We start from the raw sequence: 19,713 nt of genomic DNA on the forward strand, positions 1-19,713 counted from the left end.
AAAAACCCCCCAATTTTTCCCCCTGGTTAAAAGGGGGTTTTTTTTCGTTCCATGGGATTTTTTTTTTCCTAGGGGTCCAAAATAAACTTTTGGAAAAGGGGGGGGGGCTGACATAAAATCGGAAACGGATGGACAGAAGGACGGATGGAAAGACAAGGGTAAATCTGAATGCCCCCCCCCCAAGTGGGGGCACAAAAATGGAACACTAAGATGTATGTGTTAGTAAATGAACCTGTCGTGTTTCGGTAAGTGAACTCAATTTCTAACGCAAACATCTACACAGTTGGTTGGCAATTTTATAAATACTTGATTTCATTAATATGCAAAAAATATATGAAAATTATAAACAATATATCAGTTGAACATATCAATAATCATACAATATATAAGACACTTATTGAACATCATAAACTGAAGGTACCTGATAAGTTTTGATATTACTCTCCCTCAGATTTTCTGTAAAATAAACTCTGTAAGGTCTTACTTAAAATAAACTGTTCACTAGAAAATGTAATAAGATCTGAATGCAAGAAGTATTGTTAAACAAAACTTAAATATCTGAGTTAGTTAACTAGCGAGTTCAAGATCTATCCTACACATTTCATTTTTGAAATATCCTTTACATTTGATTTTATAATGGCCAATGAGGTTCCCAGATTTCATTTTGTAATTTTTAAATGACCAATGAAAACTTCATATGTGTAAAAAAATTCTTCCCTGTAAATTTTACAGGAAGTGAAAACTGAATTTTAGACTGGCCATCGGCAGAAAAAAGAAACAAAATCATTCAAACTATCACATTTTAATATTGTATTGCACAATTTATTTGAATGTTTACATATTTTACACCTCCATATGTATAAAAGCAACAGGCAACAAAAATTGCCTCTAGTACATGTTGCTTCAATTTTCATGAAAATTTTGAAAATGTATTATAAAATGAAATATTGTGAAGAGAACAAAGAATGTAATTTACACATTGCTAATGGCACTTATGATTCATGTAAGCATCAAAAAATAGTCAAAATACAAATGAGCCGCATCACGACAAAACCAACATAGTGCGTTTGCAACCAGCATGGATCCAGACCAGCCGGCGCATCCGTGCAGTCTGATCAGGATCCATGCTGTTCACTTACCAACCCTATTACAAGTAAAGAAACTGATAGCGAACAGCATGGATCCTGATGAGACTGCACGGATGTGCAGGCTGGTCTGGATCCATGCTGGTCGCAAACGCACTCTGTTGGTTTTGTCCTGACGCTGCTCATTAATGTTTGCAAAAAAAGCCTTAACTGCAATAGTTATGCACTAGAAATATGATAATACAATTAATACTGCAAGTCATAAATCACACATAACATGTTAATTAATATTTGAATCTTAGACCTTTTTCATTTTCTCAAAAGCTTAGTACATTTTTTTCAAGTCTGATTTTCTTGAAATATTTTGGCTCATCTCGAGGCATGCAACTTTAATGTAATATTAAAATCAACAAAATCAGTTGCAAGTTAATTCTATGTAACTTTATATAGCATATATTTTATTATATTCTCTTCTGTATTACAGTTTCTCATCACAACAGAAGTACTCCCCATTTGCTTTCAACAATTTTCATAACAATGTTGTAAACCATTTGGAATAAAGACAATTTGCTATTTCCAGTGTTTTGTGTTTTAGTTCCAGTTTCAAAATATGTTAAATTTCCTCTGTATACTGTCTTATCAATGTCACCATGTACCTGTAAACTGATATCTCCTGGACTTACAGTGGAATTAATTAAAGGTTTATCACAGAATGTTATATAACAGTGCTCCATACTGTCACATGGGTGTCTCTCCAGTTCTATCAATGCAATTATATTTGACCCTTCCTTTAACACATATTTGGGAACAAAGAGTCGCACTTGTGGCCCTAAGCTTGGCCAATATCTGCCGATATTTACACCATTTACAAACATCTGACCCTGGAACAAATTTATAAAATCATAAATGACTATGATATGTTTTAGCTATAAAACTGTAAACTGCTTTTTAATTTTTTTTTAATGGGACAAAATTCTAAGACTATCAACTACACACTAAAGGTTTGTCTAAAATTGATTTCAATGAGAATAGATTAATACCACTACTAAAACTTTTTGATATTTTCCTTTTGCACAAGTTTTTGTATTGGGATTTCTTTGAAATAAATCTATTTTCCACAATATCAAAACATATCATTCTTCAATATTCTAATTTAGCAGTTTAGTAAAATAAAGTAGGAAAAACATTGTGTTTCTAGTACAATCTTTTACAATAATTATGGTACAATAAAATTTCTATGGACTCTATAACTAAAGTTCCTACATCACTTTACACCAAAAGAATTGGTTTTAACATATTTATTCAAGCTTGATTGCGAAACAAGTTCTTGCAACTTATATTTATAACTTTCGAGTCCGCTTCCTGAAACAATTGAAAATCGTATTTTGTCACAAAACCTAACAGGGGTCCCTTTAAGCATATAAATGGTTTCATCTGAATCAAATTAAACATACCTTTGTCCATAATGACATATCTAAATATGTATCATTAGGCTCATCTGTAATTTCAAACTTTCCAGTGAATACGGATGGTAATCTCGAATCTAATGCAGATGTTGGTTTACTTGATGACATCATTAACTGTCTGTTCATGATATCACTGTCAATGTTGACAGGATAAATCAACCAATCTGTCAAATTCATTCCATTCAGAGTGACATTTGATATCAAACCCTGAAAATAAATACAAATGTATATAACTAGAAGGGGTTTTTGTAAAAAAATATGTCTCCCAAAACTACATGTAGGCATGGTACTGATCACTCCTGTGAATTTTCATTGAAATCCTGCCAGCAGTTTGAACTATGAAAGCCAGACAAGATTTTTCTATCAATAGCTCTGGTGGCCATTTTGTGCAGCGAAGCAGAACATGCCGGCAATGTGCACAACTAGGTATGGAACTGATCACTTCTTTGAAGTTTGGTTGAAATCCCACCAGGAGTTTGACTTGTGAAAGCCCGACAAGCTTAATTCGGATGGATGGACTGACAACCGGATAGACATACAGATGGAGAAGGCAAAATGTCTCCAAATTTGGGAGACATAATTATTGCAATTAATTTCAAGGTAATTTCAAGTCCAAACACTAGTCGAACCAGCCAAAAAAATTGAAACTATGAATGTTCCCTAAATTTATAAGTGGGGCATACTGATCTGGACTAATATAAATGTCAAACAGCGGTAGCTCTTTAATGTAATGATTTGTGTCTATATAATTTAACAAAACAAACTGAAACATAAAATATATAAATTTCATATGAAATGACCCTATATGAAAACTGTAATGGCATATATTTGTTCAATTTTACTTTTATTCCTAACTGGCTTATAGATTCTAAAGTTTGTGGAAGTATAACTGCTACTAAAGAAAACCAACACATTGATGTTCACAACTTTACTACTCTATAATCATGCTGTAGTTATAATTTAATCTTACACAAAACACACTAATGCACTAATAATCATTCAAATAATTTATCAAATATTTTAGACTCTTTATCCTCAATTAATATATGGAATATATAATGGATAATGATGAGTACATAATGCAGATTGAAAGGTCCATATTTCCCAAAGTTACACTGCAGTGCCTAGTTCAGTTAATACAGCATTTATTTTAGTTTCATCGAGTAAGAAGGTATAAGCTTATAGACACACTCTCTTTTGCTGGAACTAACCAGTATTAAGAATGACTTGCCCCTGAAGGGGTTTGGACTTGACATGGCCAGCAATCCAAAGATTACTAGTCTGATGCATTAACCACTCGGCCACATCGCCACATTACCTAATTTGATAAAATCATCTGTGATAAAATAGTGTTATTATAAAGCATGAATTTTTGTAAAACAGTTCATATACAAAACAATTTGAAATTAAGTTAAGCTATATAATACATCAAGTTTTTATGCCCATGCATGGCCTGAGAATCAAAATGAGCTGACCTGTATCTCTGCTAAATTGTTGAGCAAACATGGGTAATAGACAGTTCAGTTATTGACATAAAACAAATTTAAACCAGCTCCTGGCATTTTCCATACCTTAAGGTTATTGTTCATTTGTCCTCCATAATTTATTCGAGCTTGATTTTCTACAAGTATAAACAAACTGTCGTCTGCTTTACCACTGAATGTCAAGGTCACATTATTGCTGTCCCTCTCTGTTACTCCAACTGAACTCTTAAAATAATTTCGATATACACTTTAATTTTATTTCATTAACAAGAAATAAGAAAAGTACAAAAAGTTTAACAATTTGACATCAAAACCTTCATGAAATTTCAAATGAATTCAATACATGTTTTGTCAGATTATTAAAAATAATTTCTTGTAACTACCAGGTTATAAGTAGAAGTTACTGGTGTATTTAAAATAATCTATTTGTTAGAAACATTATCATATTGTAACTAAAGATAAAGTAAATACATAAATACTAAATGTTGTTTACCACAATGTTTCCAGACTTTGTCATGACATATGCTCTATCTCTAGCACCTGATAGATCAACTTTCCCATGTGACACTGCTGACTTTAGTTGATGTTCATACAGAATAAACCCGTAATACTGTAAACACAAATGATGAATTTTACTGAATTCATACTTTATAAACTTGTATCCAATATTTTCACTCAACATAATTTTTTTTTAAATTGCAGAATAAAATGCAAATAAAGGCCGTCTACTTTGTTGTTATAATTTGTTCTTGAGAGTAGAACAAAGCATATTGTTTGCTTTAATGTGCCATAATTCAACTTTTTAATGGAAAGCTCCTTTTTCATCAGTGAAGAGTATTAAATGAATGTATATAGGTTACAATAAAGGTCACTGAATATATCTTATATCATGAAACAAAACTTTTTTCTACTGCCTTTTAACTAAAAACTGCTTAAAACATGTTTAGTTAGGTTTTAAGTCACACCACACATGTTGCCGAAATATGTAACCCTTAAAGGCAACCCCTCAGCCACAAGGGGGAAAACTCCTTAAAATACTTCACTTCTAATGAGATAAAATACATAATAGCGTATAGATAATGTGCTGTTTAATGTTGAAATAATAATATATAAATTATAACAGAACTTACATGATCAATATCCTCCATGTTCAGTGGATATTTAGACTTTATTGGTTTAGATGTCCCATCAACATAAGATATTATACTTTCAACCTATAATTAATTATCATCTATGTTCACACACATGAATGTAACAGATTTAAATCATCAATGCTCACATACTTATTAATTACATATATATTAGATGTTTATAATAAAAATATTTCTGTACAATAATATCAAAGTTAAATATAATCCAAACATCAATAAATCAATTTCAATTAAGTTCAGTTATAAACACTCTTACTTAAATCTGCCGCATTGTGATAAGTAAACTTGTAAAATTGATTATATCTATTAAATGTTTTACTTACAAATATCATCTGGACTTTGCCATAAGCAACCTTAGGTGTAGAAGGGGGTATCTTCATTCTAGCTCCAGGGTTATACTAGAAAAGTACAAAAGTTCTTGTTATGCACTACATAGGGATGTTTGTTATTATACAAAAATAAAAGTTGTCCTATCTGTAAACAAAACAATACCTGAACCTTACTATTAATGTGTTTATGATCTACTTATATACAGATGCCTCAGATAACATTATAGCCACTTTTTAGTTTTAAACTGGTCAAGGTGAGCATTATACTATGCACGAGTGTTGGATGTACCAAATAAAAGATCTGACCATCTGACCAGCTATCAGATGATATATTAGTCAAACATTTAATAACATAGTAACAGAGACCTTGAATGTCTATAAATAAAGGTGTTGAGGTTATTGTCATGTCAGAAACTTGTTAAACACATGCCTTTAAAGCCACGATGCTATAACTCTATGATTTACATTCATCTACTAGTTAAAAAAAGACTACTGGTATTATAATATTCAAACATATTGAATTTGATCTGACATTTTTACTATCATAGATAGAGCTAACACAAAGATTTTACTGTATGTTCTGATACCTTAGCAACGGTGTTTCTAAGCTGCATATATTTGTCAGTGATATCTCCTGCCTCGGTGAGTGGAGCATCATAATCATAACTTGTTGGTACTGGATGATATGGGTAGTTGGCACCTTAAATTAAACACATGTTTCATCTTAACAGCAATACAACATGTATTATCATAGCTACTTTGTAAAACATTGGCAAAAAAAAAAACAAAAAAAAACTGACAGTGACTTTACATCACATTCTGGAGGTTGTTGTAGAAAACGCTGTTCTCATTGTGTTCGTATTAATAGTGGTACGTCATTTTACAGTTCAAATACAGGAGAGATATTTGACTTACGTCAACATACTAACTGTCAAACCAAGAATTGTATATATTTGATAACATGTAAAAAATGTAGCATGCAGTATGTTGGTCAAACCAAACAACCTGTGTCTAAACGAATGAATAGCCATAAATTTGATATATGCAATTTTGTAGATCCTGCATTCTCCACTAATGTTGCAAATCATTTTAATAAGGACGATCATAATTTTACCGACTTTTCATTTATGCCCATAGATGTTGATTTTACAATACTTTAGATCGTTTGTGCAAAGAAACATTTTGGATTCATAAGCTAAAAACTCATTTTCCAGAAGGAATGAACACAAAGTTGTTATACTCAATTAAATAATTCATTAAATATCAATCCACGCTACAAAATGCTAGAATTACGCCACATAGATATTCGTTTTTTCCTATTATCATTTTTTATAATTAAACCCTATAGGAAATATTCGTATTTATTAATCCGATATCTATTGTGTCGTTTTTATATTTTGATGCTTTGTTTGGTGCACTTATCTCTTTTATCATGAATTGGAATTGTTCGTATTTGTTCGTTTTTCCGCTAAAGTGGGCGGATTCAACTATTCAATTGTAAAATTACGACGTCACGTCCGTTGATATTATTATTATTTATTTACCTTGAAAAAGGCATACATTTGCCGAAACGTTGGAAAAATAAAAAATGATTTTATACGTGTTATTGCTGTGACTTTATTATTTTAAAACATTGGCAAACATTACCACTTACTGTGACTACTTAAGATTTAACTAGAATTTCCACTGTTTTAGCCAAGTGCCTGCTGTATGCCATATTCCAGGAGGGTACTGATACATGGTAAATTATTATTCAGAAGTAAGTTGGTAAATGAAAACAGTTGATCTAGTTTATACAATTAAAGAACAGAAATTTCCACTTAGCACTTGAAGAGAGCAAGCTAATTAGAAAGATAATCAGAAAACAAACATCATAAACAAGGACATTTCAAGCAATATCATAAAATGGAACATAATTCATTCATGTAAGTTTCATCATATTCCAAACAGTATTTAAAGAAAAACAACAAAGACAATAAATATATACAAATGCACATAAAACAATAAAACAAGAGCGATCAGTGATCAGATGTGTCACCTATTCATCACTTGTATTGAGAGGTGTTTGGACAGTTTGTCCTGTATGTTGTATTTAATATCTGCAAGTACTTGAGGTACAATTCTGTAAACTTTCATTTAAATTGCATACATACATACAAGTTTGATTACAATAACTCAATCCAAAATCTTGTTATCATTCTGAAAGCATGAAATGAAACCATAAACTTTGTTTGTACAGGTATAAAACATTGTATGAGAATTATCAGTTTCTATAGCCCATGGGGGTAACTAAAAGAAATTAAATATTCAAGCAAAAAAGAGCAATTTCTATTAAAAATGTACTTGTCACTTACCCATCAACAAATCACTTTATGTCACAAAAACCTAATAAATGTAGAAATATTCACTTACAAATGAAACAAAGTAAAAGAACTATTCTACTAATCCTTACCATTCCAGAAACCAAAATTTGTTCCACCTTCAAACATGTACCTACAACAGAATCATATGATAATAAAGAGATACATGTATATGCATAAAAAATTTTATATAACAAAAGAGAAATCCTGACATTAACTCAGACGCCAACTATTCTATTATGATTTACATATTTAAAGTAGCTTTAGATGCTTCAATCAAAACTTACATTAGCTTCAAGGACATAGATCACACTTTTCAAGTTGACAATAACTTTTTGAAAGTACATGTTGACACCAGCTTTAAGTGGCTCTTAGTATTAAGTTGATTTTGAAAAAAAATGAACTTTGAAGGCTTAGATCACAATTAACATATTATTATCAACTTAGAGATCTAGATCACAATTTACAAGCAGACAAAAATATTACAAGCTGACATATGCTGAGAATAAAGATCACAATTTATCCTGACAAAAGCCAAGTATTTAGATCACAATTTACATGCTGACAAAAGCCAAGTATTTACATCATTATTTACATGCTGACATGTGTATTTACATCATTATTTACATGCTGACATGAGTATTTAGATCATTATTTACATGCTGACATGAGTATTTAGATCACAATTTACATGCTGACATAAGATGAGTATTTACATCATTATTTACATGCTGACATAAGATGAGTATTTAGATCACAATTTCAACATGCTGACATAAGTTGAGTATTTACATCATTATTTACATGCTGACATAAGATGAGTATTTAGATCACAATTTACATGCTGACATAAGCTGAGTATTTAGATCACAATTTACATGCTGACATAAGTTGAGTATTTAGATCACAATTTACATGCTGACATAAGCTGAGTATTTAGATAGCAATTGACATGCTGACATACCATCAAATGTTAGCACTAACTCGTAACTTACATGTTGACATTTGCTCCTAGTGCAAGCATTAGATCCAGACTTTTGGCCACCGCTGCTGTAGGAACAGTGGAGTGATTTTGTCCCCAATGGTCTAACCAACCAGTGTAATACTCAGAATTTACCTGGAAAAAAAAGCACATACAATTTTGAGGCTTCTATAAATCTCTTAATTTCATAATACTACTTTATAACTCACAAAACAGTTTGCATATGATTTGTATATATAAATAAAGAATGTAAAAATGTCTAAACATTTTCTCCTGTCTGTGATTTTCATAGCAAAATATTGATATTATGTATAGAAAAATAGAATTTCCCATGTATATTACTCATAACAAGTATATTGTGTATTTGGGCCAATGTCCTAGAATTACATTACAATAAACTTGAAACTAAAACTTGAAACTTGAAGTATATATCTACAATTTATGCATGTACTTTAAATTAGTACAAATCCAGTGATCAGATGACTGTAAAGGTTCATGTAAGCAGATATTGTACTGAACAACATGTGATGCTTCATTTGGCCAGTCCTCACACTGCTGAGATTGTGAAATGGACTTGTCCTAATGTGGATTTGGAACAGTCAATAAATAGTTGTAGGGATTTCAATGTCCAGTAGTTTTAAGTATACAGTCAGGTATGATGACATTAAGTGCTGGACCTCATTACTATAATATCAAAATCAAAGTAACATTTCAAGAGTAGTTTAGTGATAAAAACAATGAAAGACTCTTGACCTTCACAGACATAGAAACAACCAAAAAGGTCATTACTTTAAAATAAGGACTTGCTAAAATACATATTAAATATGATGTTACAAAAGTGATTTACATGTAAGTTTTAGTAAGGTCAGTTTGAACATATATTCACTTTGTATGTAAAATCAAAATAATTTTCACACCTGATCACCAGCTCTAATATTTTCACTTATGGCTACAACATTCATAAAATATTATCTGGTGTTCTTTCTGTGAAATATATATTTCAAACTTATATGCAAAACAATAAAATATCCTCTATATATTTAGTTTAAACATATTTATTTATGTTTGACTGCGAAACAAGTTCTTGTAACTGATACTTATCACTTTCAAGTCCACTTCCTGGAACCAACCAGTACTGGTGTCATATGAAGAAACATGGTGGTGACAGAGAAGAGCTTGAAACCATGATCCCTGGGTTGGGAGGCAGACACCTTAACTACTAGGCCATCGCTCCCCTTATATCGCTCTATATATTTATTGTGTATAGTGATATATCTTGTAAATCATACCAAAGGACCTTTGGGTTCCTTATGTCTCTGTATATCGAAGTTCTTCTGTGGGTTATCTATATAAACAACAATGAAGTTTCAAAACAAAAACTTAAATTACAACAAAAAACTCATTATACAATTTGCTACGTACATAAACTGTTTTTATTCTTTTTGTAAGATAGATAAAAATATAGCAGTATACCACTGAATGGTTTACAATGAATATTAGGCCATAGTTTGGTTCACACAGCATTGAGTAACCTAAACTGTTTTAGATAGGGCATTTTCCTAATCACCAATTTATGAAGCAAATTGTCAACAAAGATGGTCTCTTCAAATTATGTGAAGTCGACATTCACCACACTCAAGTAAAAAATGGGTACAAATTTATTTTAAACAGCAACAGTCAAAGTTTAAGTAAGAATTCATCTGCAACATAAAGATTTTAACATATAGAACTGAACTGTAAAGTTATTAAGTAGTAATAGCATATTTCAAATCTGTTTTCAGTTTCTGCAGATGAGAGAGATGTACAGCGTTTAAAGAAGTAAGCACTCACAAGTGATTCCAAAATCTACAGTTGCATAAACTCCTTCAATAGTTCCACATTTAAGATACCCATCACCATCACCGTCTGTTGAAAATAATACAACATCCGTGCCTAGGTTTTTCCTAGCTATATCACGTAATGTTTCCAGATATGTGTAATCACAAGCTGGGTAACTGCCATACTCATTTTCTATCTACAACAAGAAGTTTCTTCTTTAAATTCAAGAATACTCACTCTATCACAGCCAGAGTGTAACCTGTCACAATATTTAGCTGCATCTAACCAGCTATCAAATAAAATGTTACATTAATTTAATACATGTATAAAGAAATCAGGCTACGTAGTTTATTTTACAGAAAAAAAAACGCAAGTAGTAGTGAGTAACAAATGTTTAAAACTCAAGAAAAGATAGATGACAATATTACATATTTCCGCCATTTTTCCAAAATTAAAAAAAAACAAAAACACAAAATATGTCAAGATTCCTAAGAAATAAACCTTATAAAGTCAGATTATAAGAACTAATTTGTCTGCTTTATAGAGAACATTAGCAAAATAAAATCATTTTTAAACAAAATAAAAAAAATCCTGCGGAAAGTTGGAAGAAATGCCTGAAATCTAAAGTAATGTTATTTAATATTTATACTTGTCCAATTTTAGTCAGAGTCTTTTAAATAAAATGGACTGGAAATAAGCTTGTTGTACAAAAATTGATGTCAATTGATTCAGTTATCTACCTAACGTGACCTTGCGCAAAGATCAAACTTTTTTGATAATATGTTGTTAAGAGAATTATTCTTAACTTATCCTTAATGACACTAACATCTACTGCACATACATGTATTTGAAAATAATAGACAATTCTGAGGCACTCATCTGTAAAGTTGGCTTACATCCATAAAATCCTAAATAGAAGAGCATATAGTAAGGAAAGCAATATGATAGTTTCAGGATCAAATACCTGCACTGTGATAATTGGACCTCCATTTTTATATAACAAAGGGGAGATTACTGAGTACAACTTTGTCATCCATCTTTCAACAGGTTGCAAATAATCTGAAACAAAACGAAAAGTTATCAAGATAAAATATAATAGTTACGGTCATTGTGTGACCTTCCTTCTAAAGGTCATGGCTATATATAAATCATTTTTCCAATTAATTTTATATATAAATCTTGAATATAATGTTGTTTACATGAAAATTTTATAAGAAAATTTCTTAATTATAAATTTACTGGCACACAAGGTTTATCTCATGTATATACAATGTATCAAATTACATCCCAATTATTGTTGTTAGCATTGTTGTTACAACTGATAAAAGCAGAATTTCAGTTTTGCTATTATATCACATTGATGTACAATATTTTTTTTCAGATTGTCAAGATACCCTTACATTATACTGTGGAGGTAATCGGAATACAACTACCAAGATTTAGAAGCCTGCTTTAGATAGCTTATAGATTCCAGATATAGTATTCAAACTAAAGGTAGTGAAAGCAAGAGATACAAACCCAGTGACCTTAACCAATCAACCATGATGGTACTATAACATGTTACATTACAAACATATGAACAAATTACCCTACATACATTTTAAGTTCTAAATCTGTAACCTGACTTTGATATATATGTTAATTATAGGGATGTTACCTGGGTCTGTAGTCCTAACTTTTATATTTGGATTTTTCAACAGCCAGGCTGGAAGTCCTCCCTACAATACAAACATGTTTATAAATGTTCAATTATAATTTAATAAAAATCATTTTCCTTGATCATAATTCTATGTAACTTCTAACTCTCATTTAGTACCATTATATAACACATGTACATTTGATAGATTCAGTAGCTATATATAGCTTTATTTAGGATATATGAACAAATATCTGGGTTAGAATCGTTGATAGTCTGCTAGTTAGACTGAAGGATAGCTCACTCCCATAAAAGATTTCAATGTTCCTAGAGAAACAAGAGCCGGTTGAACCGGGTGATGCTCCCTGAATAGGTTTTGGACACAGGAAGGTATACCTCTTGTAGTGTCAGAGTTATGTCACAGACAAAATTCAAAGTGTAAAAATAACCTAAATGTTGTGCATGACACATTGTCTCAATATGGTGATCATTTTTGTGAAATAGTTGTAAAATCCAACTTCAAATAACGAAGTTATGGGCCGGACATGATTTTGCTTCAAGGTCATGCTGTGACCTTGACCTTCTAGGTAGCAACCAAAATGTTGCATGCGACACGTGGATTTAATATGGTGATCATCTCTGTGAAATAGTTGTTAAATCCGACTTCAAGTTATGAAATTATGGGCCAGACACGATTTTGCTGCAAGGTCATGCCGTGACCTTGACCTTCAAGGTGGCGACCCAAATAAGTTTGCGACACATTGTCTCATTATGGTGATCATTTTTGTGAAATAGTTATAAAATCTGACTTCAAATAATGAAGTTATGTGCCGGACACGATTTTGCTGTAAGGTCATGCTGTGACCGTGACCTTCAAAGTAGCAACCCAAATGTTGTGCACGACACGTCATCTCAATATGGTGATCATTTCTGTGAAATAGTTTTAAAATCTGAGTTCAAATAACGAAGTTATGGGCCGGACACGAATTTGCTGCAAGGTCATGCTGTGACCTTGACCTTCAAGGTCAATAGCGACCCAAATGTTGTGCATGACACGTCATCTCAATATGATGATCATTTCTGTGAAATGACGTACCGACGGATGTTCTCACAGGACAGTAATTATGTGGCTACTCTATTGTTCTCTCTATTGTTCTTTTTAGCCACACAAAACAAAATAGCCACATAAAAGCATTACGGAATAAATGACATCAAAGAGAAAGAACAGTTACCTATTGTCCCTCTAGCCACATAATTACTGTCCTGTGAGTGCGGACGGACGGACAACCCGACGACTATATGCTCCCTCCTCCCATTTTGCACATATGTAAGCTAGAATAAACTTACAAATTCCCATTCAGCACATATGTAAGCTAGAATAAACTTACAAATTCCCATTCAGCACATAAATTATGTAAGCTAGAATAAACTTACAAATTCCCATTCAGCACATATATAAGGTCCTGGCCTAAGAATCACAGCAAGATTGTATTTTTGTGCAGTTTGTAAAAACTTTACAATATCCTGCTGACCTTCAAAGTCATATTGACCTTCTACAGTTTCATGTATATTCCAGGGAACATAACTGAAAAAATAATATATCAATTCTGAAAACTAAGGAAGATTATACATGACTCAGGTTTTATGCAAGAATAATGCACAGTTCTATATCAGATGTGCAATAACATAATCATGAAGGCAGAGAGGCCAAAAAGCATTTAATTGATAACCAATGCATGTCTTTTTCTACATTGCAAAAAAAAAAAAAGATATATATTTCCATTCTATCAAAATAACAGAAATAGAATTCATAAAAACTTTGAACTACATTAAGTGTTTTTCTTATGTCATTAGTTTTGGTTAATTGATGTCTAGTTGTGGCTTCCATAACTGACAGTTATGGAAGCCACAACTAGACATCAATTAACCAAAACTTAAATTATTATAACTTTGTATGCCACTTTTATGATTTCTGACATTATACAACAGTTAAACAGGTCTAGCAATACTATAAACACTGTTCACTGAACTCTCTTTAAATAACCACTGTAACCAGTCACTTAATTGGCAAGCCTCTTGATTTTGGGAAAAAATATTGGCTAAAATTGCTATGGTAATTTGGGGGGAAAAAGGCTGTGGTAAATTAAGATTTTGGGGAAAAACGCATGACTTTAAAGAAAATTTCATTTGGGAAAAGGCCTTTTATAACATCTGATATCATATGATAAGTGGATAGAATAAAGTTAGAATGTAAAGTAAGGAATCATCAATAGTTTATTGATTAAGATGCACAGTAAATTGTAATATAATCCAAAGTCCATAAAAATTCAACCTACGTTTGTATAGCATTTAGCCCTGCAGCTGCCATTTTGTGTAATCTATCATCCCAGTACTGGTATGGCACCCTTGAATAATGGATACTTCCGGATATGTAGCGGAAAGGTTTACCGTCCATTGTGAATGTGTTATTGTCATAGTCAATACTAAATGAACGTGCCTGAAAAACAGTTTTTAACTTTGCATTGTAAATTCACAAATGAAAACAAAATTTATTTAATCTTGTTTTAGACCTTAAAAATGTTTTCTACGACAATATCTTGCAATCTCTGCAAAAGAACTTAAATCTTCTTATTTCAGTTTTTTCTTTCTTTTTTCTTTAATACTTATAATTTAATTGGCAACATAAATGTTTCTAATAAGACAAAAAAAAATATCATTCCCTATATAAGTCCAGCCAGTTACAGTAATCAGACTTGCCAAAGAGACATGAAGATAATTTTGGTCGGATGATGTCTAATGGTTTAACAGTAGTAAAAATGGTCTGTAAAATGGGTCAAACTGTTCACACTAAATTTAATGAGGTTTATGCATGACAAAAAAGTAGGTAATAGGAAAAATAGATATATCCATGGGCAGAATGTTAGCCCGCTCATCTTAATTCAAAGTTGAACCTGTAACCTTCAGATCAAGGAAAATGATGTATACATAGGTGAGATGTGGGCAACACATTCTGTTTTTACCTAAGGCATAATCTTGAAATTGCATCATCTTTGGAAACCCAGTGACTAACTGGTTCATGTGCATGACAGGAAGTCATGAACATTTGTGCCTAAAAAAACTCAATTATTGTTATTTGAAAATTCCTCCATGCATAAAGAAGTTATGACACGTTTGGATGCACGCACACGCACGAACACACACACAAAGACTGAGCAGCCATTTTGACAACTATGTTGAGCTCAGTGCAAGCGGGTTCAACAAAAATCCTCTGACCACTAAGCATAATACTTCAAAGCATTAGCAAGATACAGTGTAGACAACAAAATTTTGATACAGTCATACAGTGCAGACAAAAAAAATTTGATATCTTTATTTGACTTTGACCTTCATTTTGCCTAAGACCATTGAGAACATTTCTACTAAGTTATATTAAAATCCATCCATGTATATAGAAGTTATACTCACAAATGAATATTTTAATTTTTTATCTGACCCTGAAGTGAGATCTTGACCTTTGCATGACACCTGAATTTTTTGCACAACACTCAACACACTATGGATAACATTTGTCAATCCAACCATGCATGTTACTCTCCGGACATGGGTTTTAGGCAAACACCCCAAGTGTGACCATGACCTTTGAGCCACGGACCTGGGCTATGCATGTGACACACCACCCCATCATGATGAACATTAGTCTCAAACTATTTTGTAACACTTCAAAGAATGAGCAAGATATAGACAGGACAAATCTGGACGGACATATGGGTGCACATACACCAAACCGCCAAAAGTGAAAAGTGGTAACTAAGACGACCTCACCATAAGAAAAAATAACAATTTAAAAATGTTCTGATCACTAAGCATAATACTTCAAAGCATGAGCAAGATACAGCACCATCAATTTTGATTGTTTTATTTGACCTATGACATCTTGTGACCTTGACTTTCATTTTGTGAGAGAAAACTCAACTCAACATTGAAAACATTTGTGCTTAGTTATATCAAAATTCATCCATGTATATAGCAGTTATACTTCCAAATGAATGTTTTATTTTGTTATTTGACCCCTAAATGTGACCTTGACCTTTACCACAGACACCTGAATTTTTTCGCGTGACACTCCACCTCACTATGTTGGACATTTGTTCCGAGTTATATTAAAATTCCTCCAGGCATGTGGAAGTTACCAGACACGGATTTCGCTCTGAACCCCAAGTATGACCTTGACCTTTGAGTGGCAGACCCGAGTTTTTTGAGCGACACACCACTCCATCATGGTGAACATTTGTACCAAACTATTTTGTAATCTTTCAAGGAATGAGCAAGACACAATGCCAACAAACAAATTCTAATTTGACCTTTGACCTCTTGTGAACTTGACCTTCATTTTAGGCAAGATAACTCAACTCAACATGGAGAATATTTGTGCTAAGTTATATTAAAATTCATCGATGTATATCGAAGTTATACTCGCAAATGAATGCTTTATTTTGTATATGACCTTTGACCCGTAAGTGTGACCTTGACCTTTACCACAGACACCTGAATTTTTTGCACAACATTTTGCCTTTTGTCCTGAGTTATATCAAAATCCCTCCATGCATGTGGAAGTTATACTCCGGACACAGGTTTTGCGATGACCACCAAGTGTGACCTAACCTTCAAGTGACAGACCTGGTTTTCAAGTGTGACACAACACCCCATTGTGGTAAACATTTGTACCAAATTATTTTGTAATCTTTCAAAGAATGCGCAAGATATAGGCAAGACATGTCCGGAGGGTCACACATACAATAAACTATGTGTTAAAAGTGGCAACTAAGTCAAGCTCACTAAAAGCGGGCTCAACAAAAATTCATGCAATTTACCTTTAAATACAAAACCTTTTCTCAATGTCACCATTGGTAAGACTGTAAACCCATTTCTCATGTCAAATTTGCTTATTTTTAATCTACAAAAACAATCCCAATCAAACTAAAATTCACAACACTCATCAAACTGATGAATTTTGCTGATATTCATTTGATGTTTTTTTTCATATTTTTTGTCAAATTTACTGTATTTGTAAAATAAGTAAATGGGGTTTTTATTATTGTGGAAATGGTTTATGATTAAAACAGCTGCATTATTTGTGTTCAAATGTTAATTAAGTTATTTATGGCCGTTTACATTGGGCTGTTCAAGCTGGAAGATAGGGTCAGATCTCCACCCAGTGTCTGTGTGGCTGAACAAAATAACCAAACAAATTTTGTGCCAGGGCCTATATGAACAATTTGTAAAATCTTTCAGTCTTCAGGGCCTTTTTTTGTTTTTTTTTCTTATTTTTGTTTTTTTGAAAGACCCTTGATCAGGTCTTGTACATGTAGCCCAACAAATTGTGGGCTTTTTATTATATAGATGATGGTCGCCTTTCACCAAAAAAGACAGAAAAGACAGACTGTAAGGACAGACAGTCACACCTATGAGAAATCAAATTATAAAATCGGTCGGTCTTGCAGTCGAAATATTGAGACTACTGTTCTTGCAGTCGAAATACATGAATTGAGAGTAGGTCCCTCCTATGTAAAGACATAAATCAGTTTTTTTTTTGGGTTTTTTTAATATGCATATTATATAGCATAAATGAAAATAAGCATATGTACAATGTATATTTGTACATGTAGGTTCATTCTGTTCATTCTATTTGTAATATAAATCCGTGATTCTGTTGTGTTTAGCACTTGTGACAGGTTAATTATTTTTCTACAAAAAAACACATAAGATGTCAAGAAAACTTTTGATTTACTTGAATTTAATGAATAAAATATTAGAGAACAATCACCTCATAGCAAACTGTCATTCCCCATGTTAGGAGAAATACACCTAAACTCGTTTGTTTGAAGTTAGCTATGTCCGCCATTTTGTACTTATCATGTGACAATTTAGTGACTTCGGACTACTAACATTTCGTACTTTAAGCAATTCGGACCATAATTCTAACATATTTATCAATCACAAATTGGGAAAAAAACAGCCTTAACAATGTTAAAATTGAAAAATGTTTCTTTGAAAATTCGGACCTGACATTTCGGACCAGATTTTAGGACACTTCGGACCATATTTAGGGACATTTCGGACCAGATTTTTGGACATTTCGGACCATGTGTTGGACATTTCGGATCATGCGTTAGACATTTCGGACCATGTGTTGGACATTTGGGATCGTGTGTTAGACACTTCGGGCCATTATTTTGGACGTTTCGGACCAGAATAAATATTTTTTTATATATATTATGCATCAATTATTCTATAAACTAAAGTGTAACTTTAGAATATATGAGACACCATGGAACGATTTTACACCTATCCCGATTTAGATTTAATATATTTTGCACTATAAATGAAGAAAATTAAAAAACAAACAAACTTCGTTTTAATGACTCGTTTGCAAACAATTTATTGTAGAAAATACATTTTTATATTGCAGTCTGGACATCAATTTTTTACAATTATAATCATTTTGTTTAATGATGATTAAAACTGTACTTTAATCGCATTCACATCAATTAAAATATTTGTTGTCAAATTAGGTGAAAATTGCATACATAATTGAGTGAAACGTAACTTAAACAAGTTCTATTCAGCAATTAAAACGTGTGAAAAACTGCATTGACAAGGATGTCTTGTTCTTTAATACCTGCTAGAACACGATTTAATTTGGTTAAAATTGACGGACAGGTCATTACGGCATGCATTTTGAATATCATAAAATAAAATTGTCAAATATTTGTTGCATTTATTATTAGAAAATATATTAAATACATCCTGAAATCACAAATAATTACATATAAAAAGGAATATATATTCTGGTCCGAATTGTCTCCATCATGGTCCGAAATGACCATCACATGGTCCGAAATGTCCCAAAATCTGGTCCGAAATGACCAAAAAATCTGGTCCGAAGTGTCTGGTCCGAAACGTCCGTGGTCCGAAATGTCCGTAATTCGTACGTACAGGTACATACTGATCAACCTTATCACAGGATATTCCCCACAAAGGGCATTAACATAGTCAAAATTAATGCCTGATTTATGAGCCTTGGGTTGTGACCTCATTTATGATCCTAAAGACATTTATCAAGTTTAAAGTGAATGTCATCAGCAGTTTCAAAGATTTACGTACGTGGCACGAAACTTTAACCAGGAGTTCAATGTCTAAGTTTTAAAAATTCATATATACACGTATATATTAGTGATGTTCCGATTGTCGCAAGTCGCCGACAATCAGTTACTGTTTTGTAAAGCGACAATAATCGATTCACAAAAATTGGTTCTGCGACGTCATCGAAAATATAAAAAGTATCAAAGGGAATAATTCTGACGGTAATTTCTTTTAGGAACACCTCGCCGATCGCAAAAAA

The 19,713-nt window shown here is 32.3% G+C and overlaps 1 protein-coding gene across 2 annotated transcripts; it reads right to left on the reverse strand.

Annotated features, from left to right (window-relative positions):
* Positions 1-786: 786 nt before the first annotated feature.
* LOC132730266 (beta-galactosidase-like) lies at positions 787-18,276 on the reverse strand. 2 transcript variants are annotated; one of them, XM_060716148.1, is made up of 16 exons: positions 18,136-18,276; positions 14,648-14,808; positions 13,746-13,896; positions 12,333-12,393; positions 11,640-11,734; positions 10,688-10,871; positions 10,147-10,202; positions 8,871-8,992; positions 7,968-8,008; positions 6,103-6,215; positions 5,510-5,584; positions 5,166-5,249; positions 4,529-4,645; positions 4,123-4,260; positions 2,540-2,758; positions 787-1,966 (listed from the first exon to the last, which is right to left on the reverse strand). In XM_060716148.1, exons 1-16 carry the CDS (start codon positions 18,211-18,213, stop codon positions 1,577-1,579), a joined length of 2,085 nt encoding a protein of 694 aa, XP_060572131.1. In that variant the 5' UTR covers positions 18,214-18,276; the 3' UTR covers positions 787-1,576. The 2 variants fall into 2 exon arrangements, with proteins under 2 accessions (XP_060572131.1, XP_060572132.1); XM_060716149.1 differs by lacking the exons at positions 13,746-13,896; positions 14,648-14,808; positions 18,136-18,276 and adding an exon at positions 13,659-13,743.
* Positions 18,277-19,713: the final 1,437 nt, after the last annotated feature.

Source organism: Ruditapes philippinarum, unplaced genomic scaffold (assembly GCF_026571515.1).
Source record: "Ruditapes philippinarum isolate M1 unplaced genomic scaffold, ASM2657151v2 ctg1686_1_1_1_1, whole genome shotgun sequence".
Taxonomy (NCBI): domain Eukaryota; kingdom Metazoa; phylum Mollusca; class Bivalvia; order Venerida; family Veneridae; genus Ruditapes; species Ruditapes philippinarum.

Excerpts from the sequence above, each read along its gene's own strand:
- LOC132730266 (XM_060716148.1), bottom strand. The coding sequence starts at position 18,213 with ATGGCGGACATAGCTAACTTCAAACAAACGAGTTTAGGTGTATTTCTC. Across the intron at positions 10,872-11,639 it reads GTCCAATTATCACAGTGCAG|ATAGAAAATGAGTATGGCAG; the intron begins GTATTTGATCCT and ends TTCTTGTTGTAG. Across the intron at positions 6,216-7,967 it reads AAATTTTGGTTTCTGGAATG|GTGCCAACTACCCATATCAT; the intron begins GTAAGGATTAGT and ends GTTTAATTTAAG.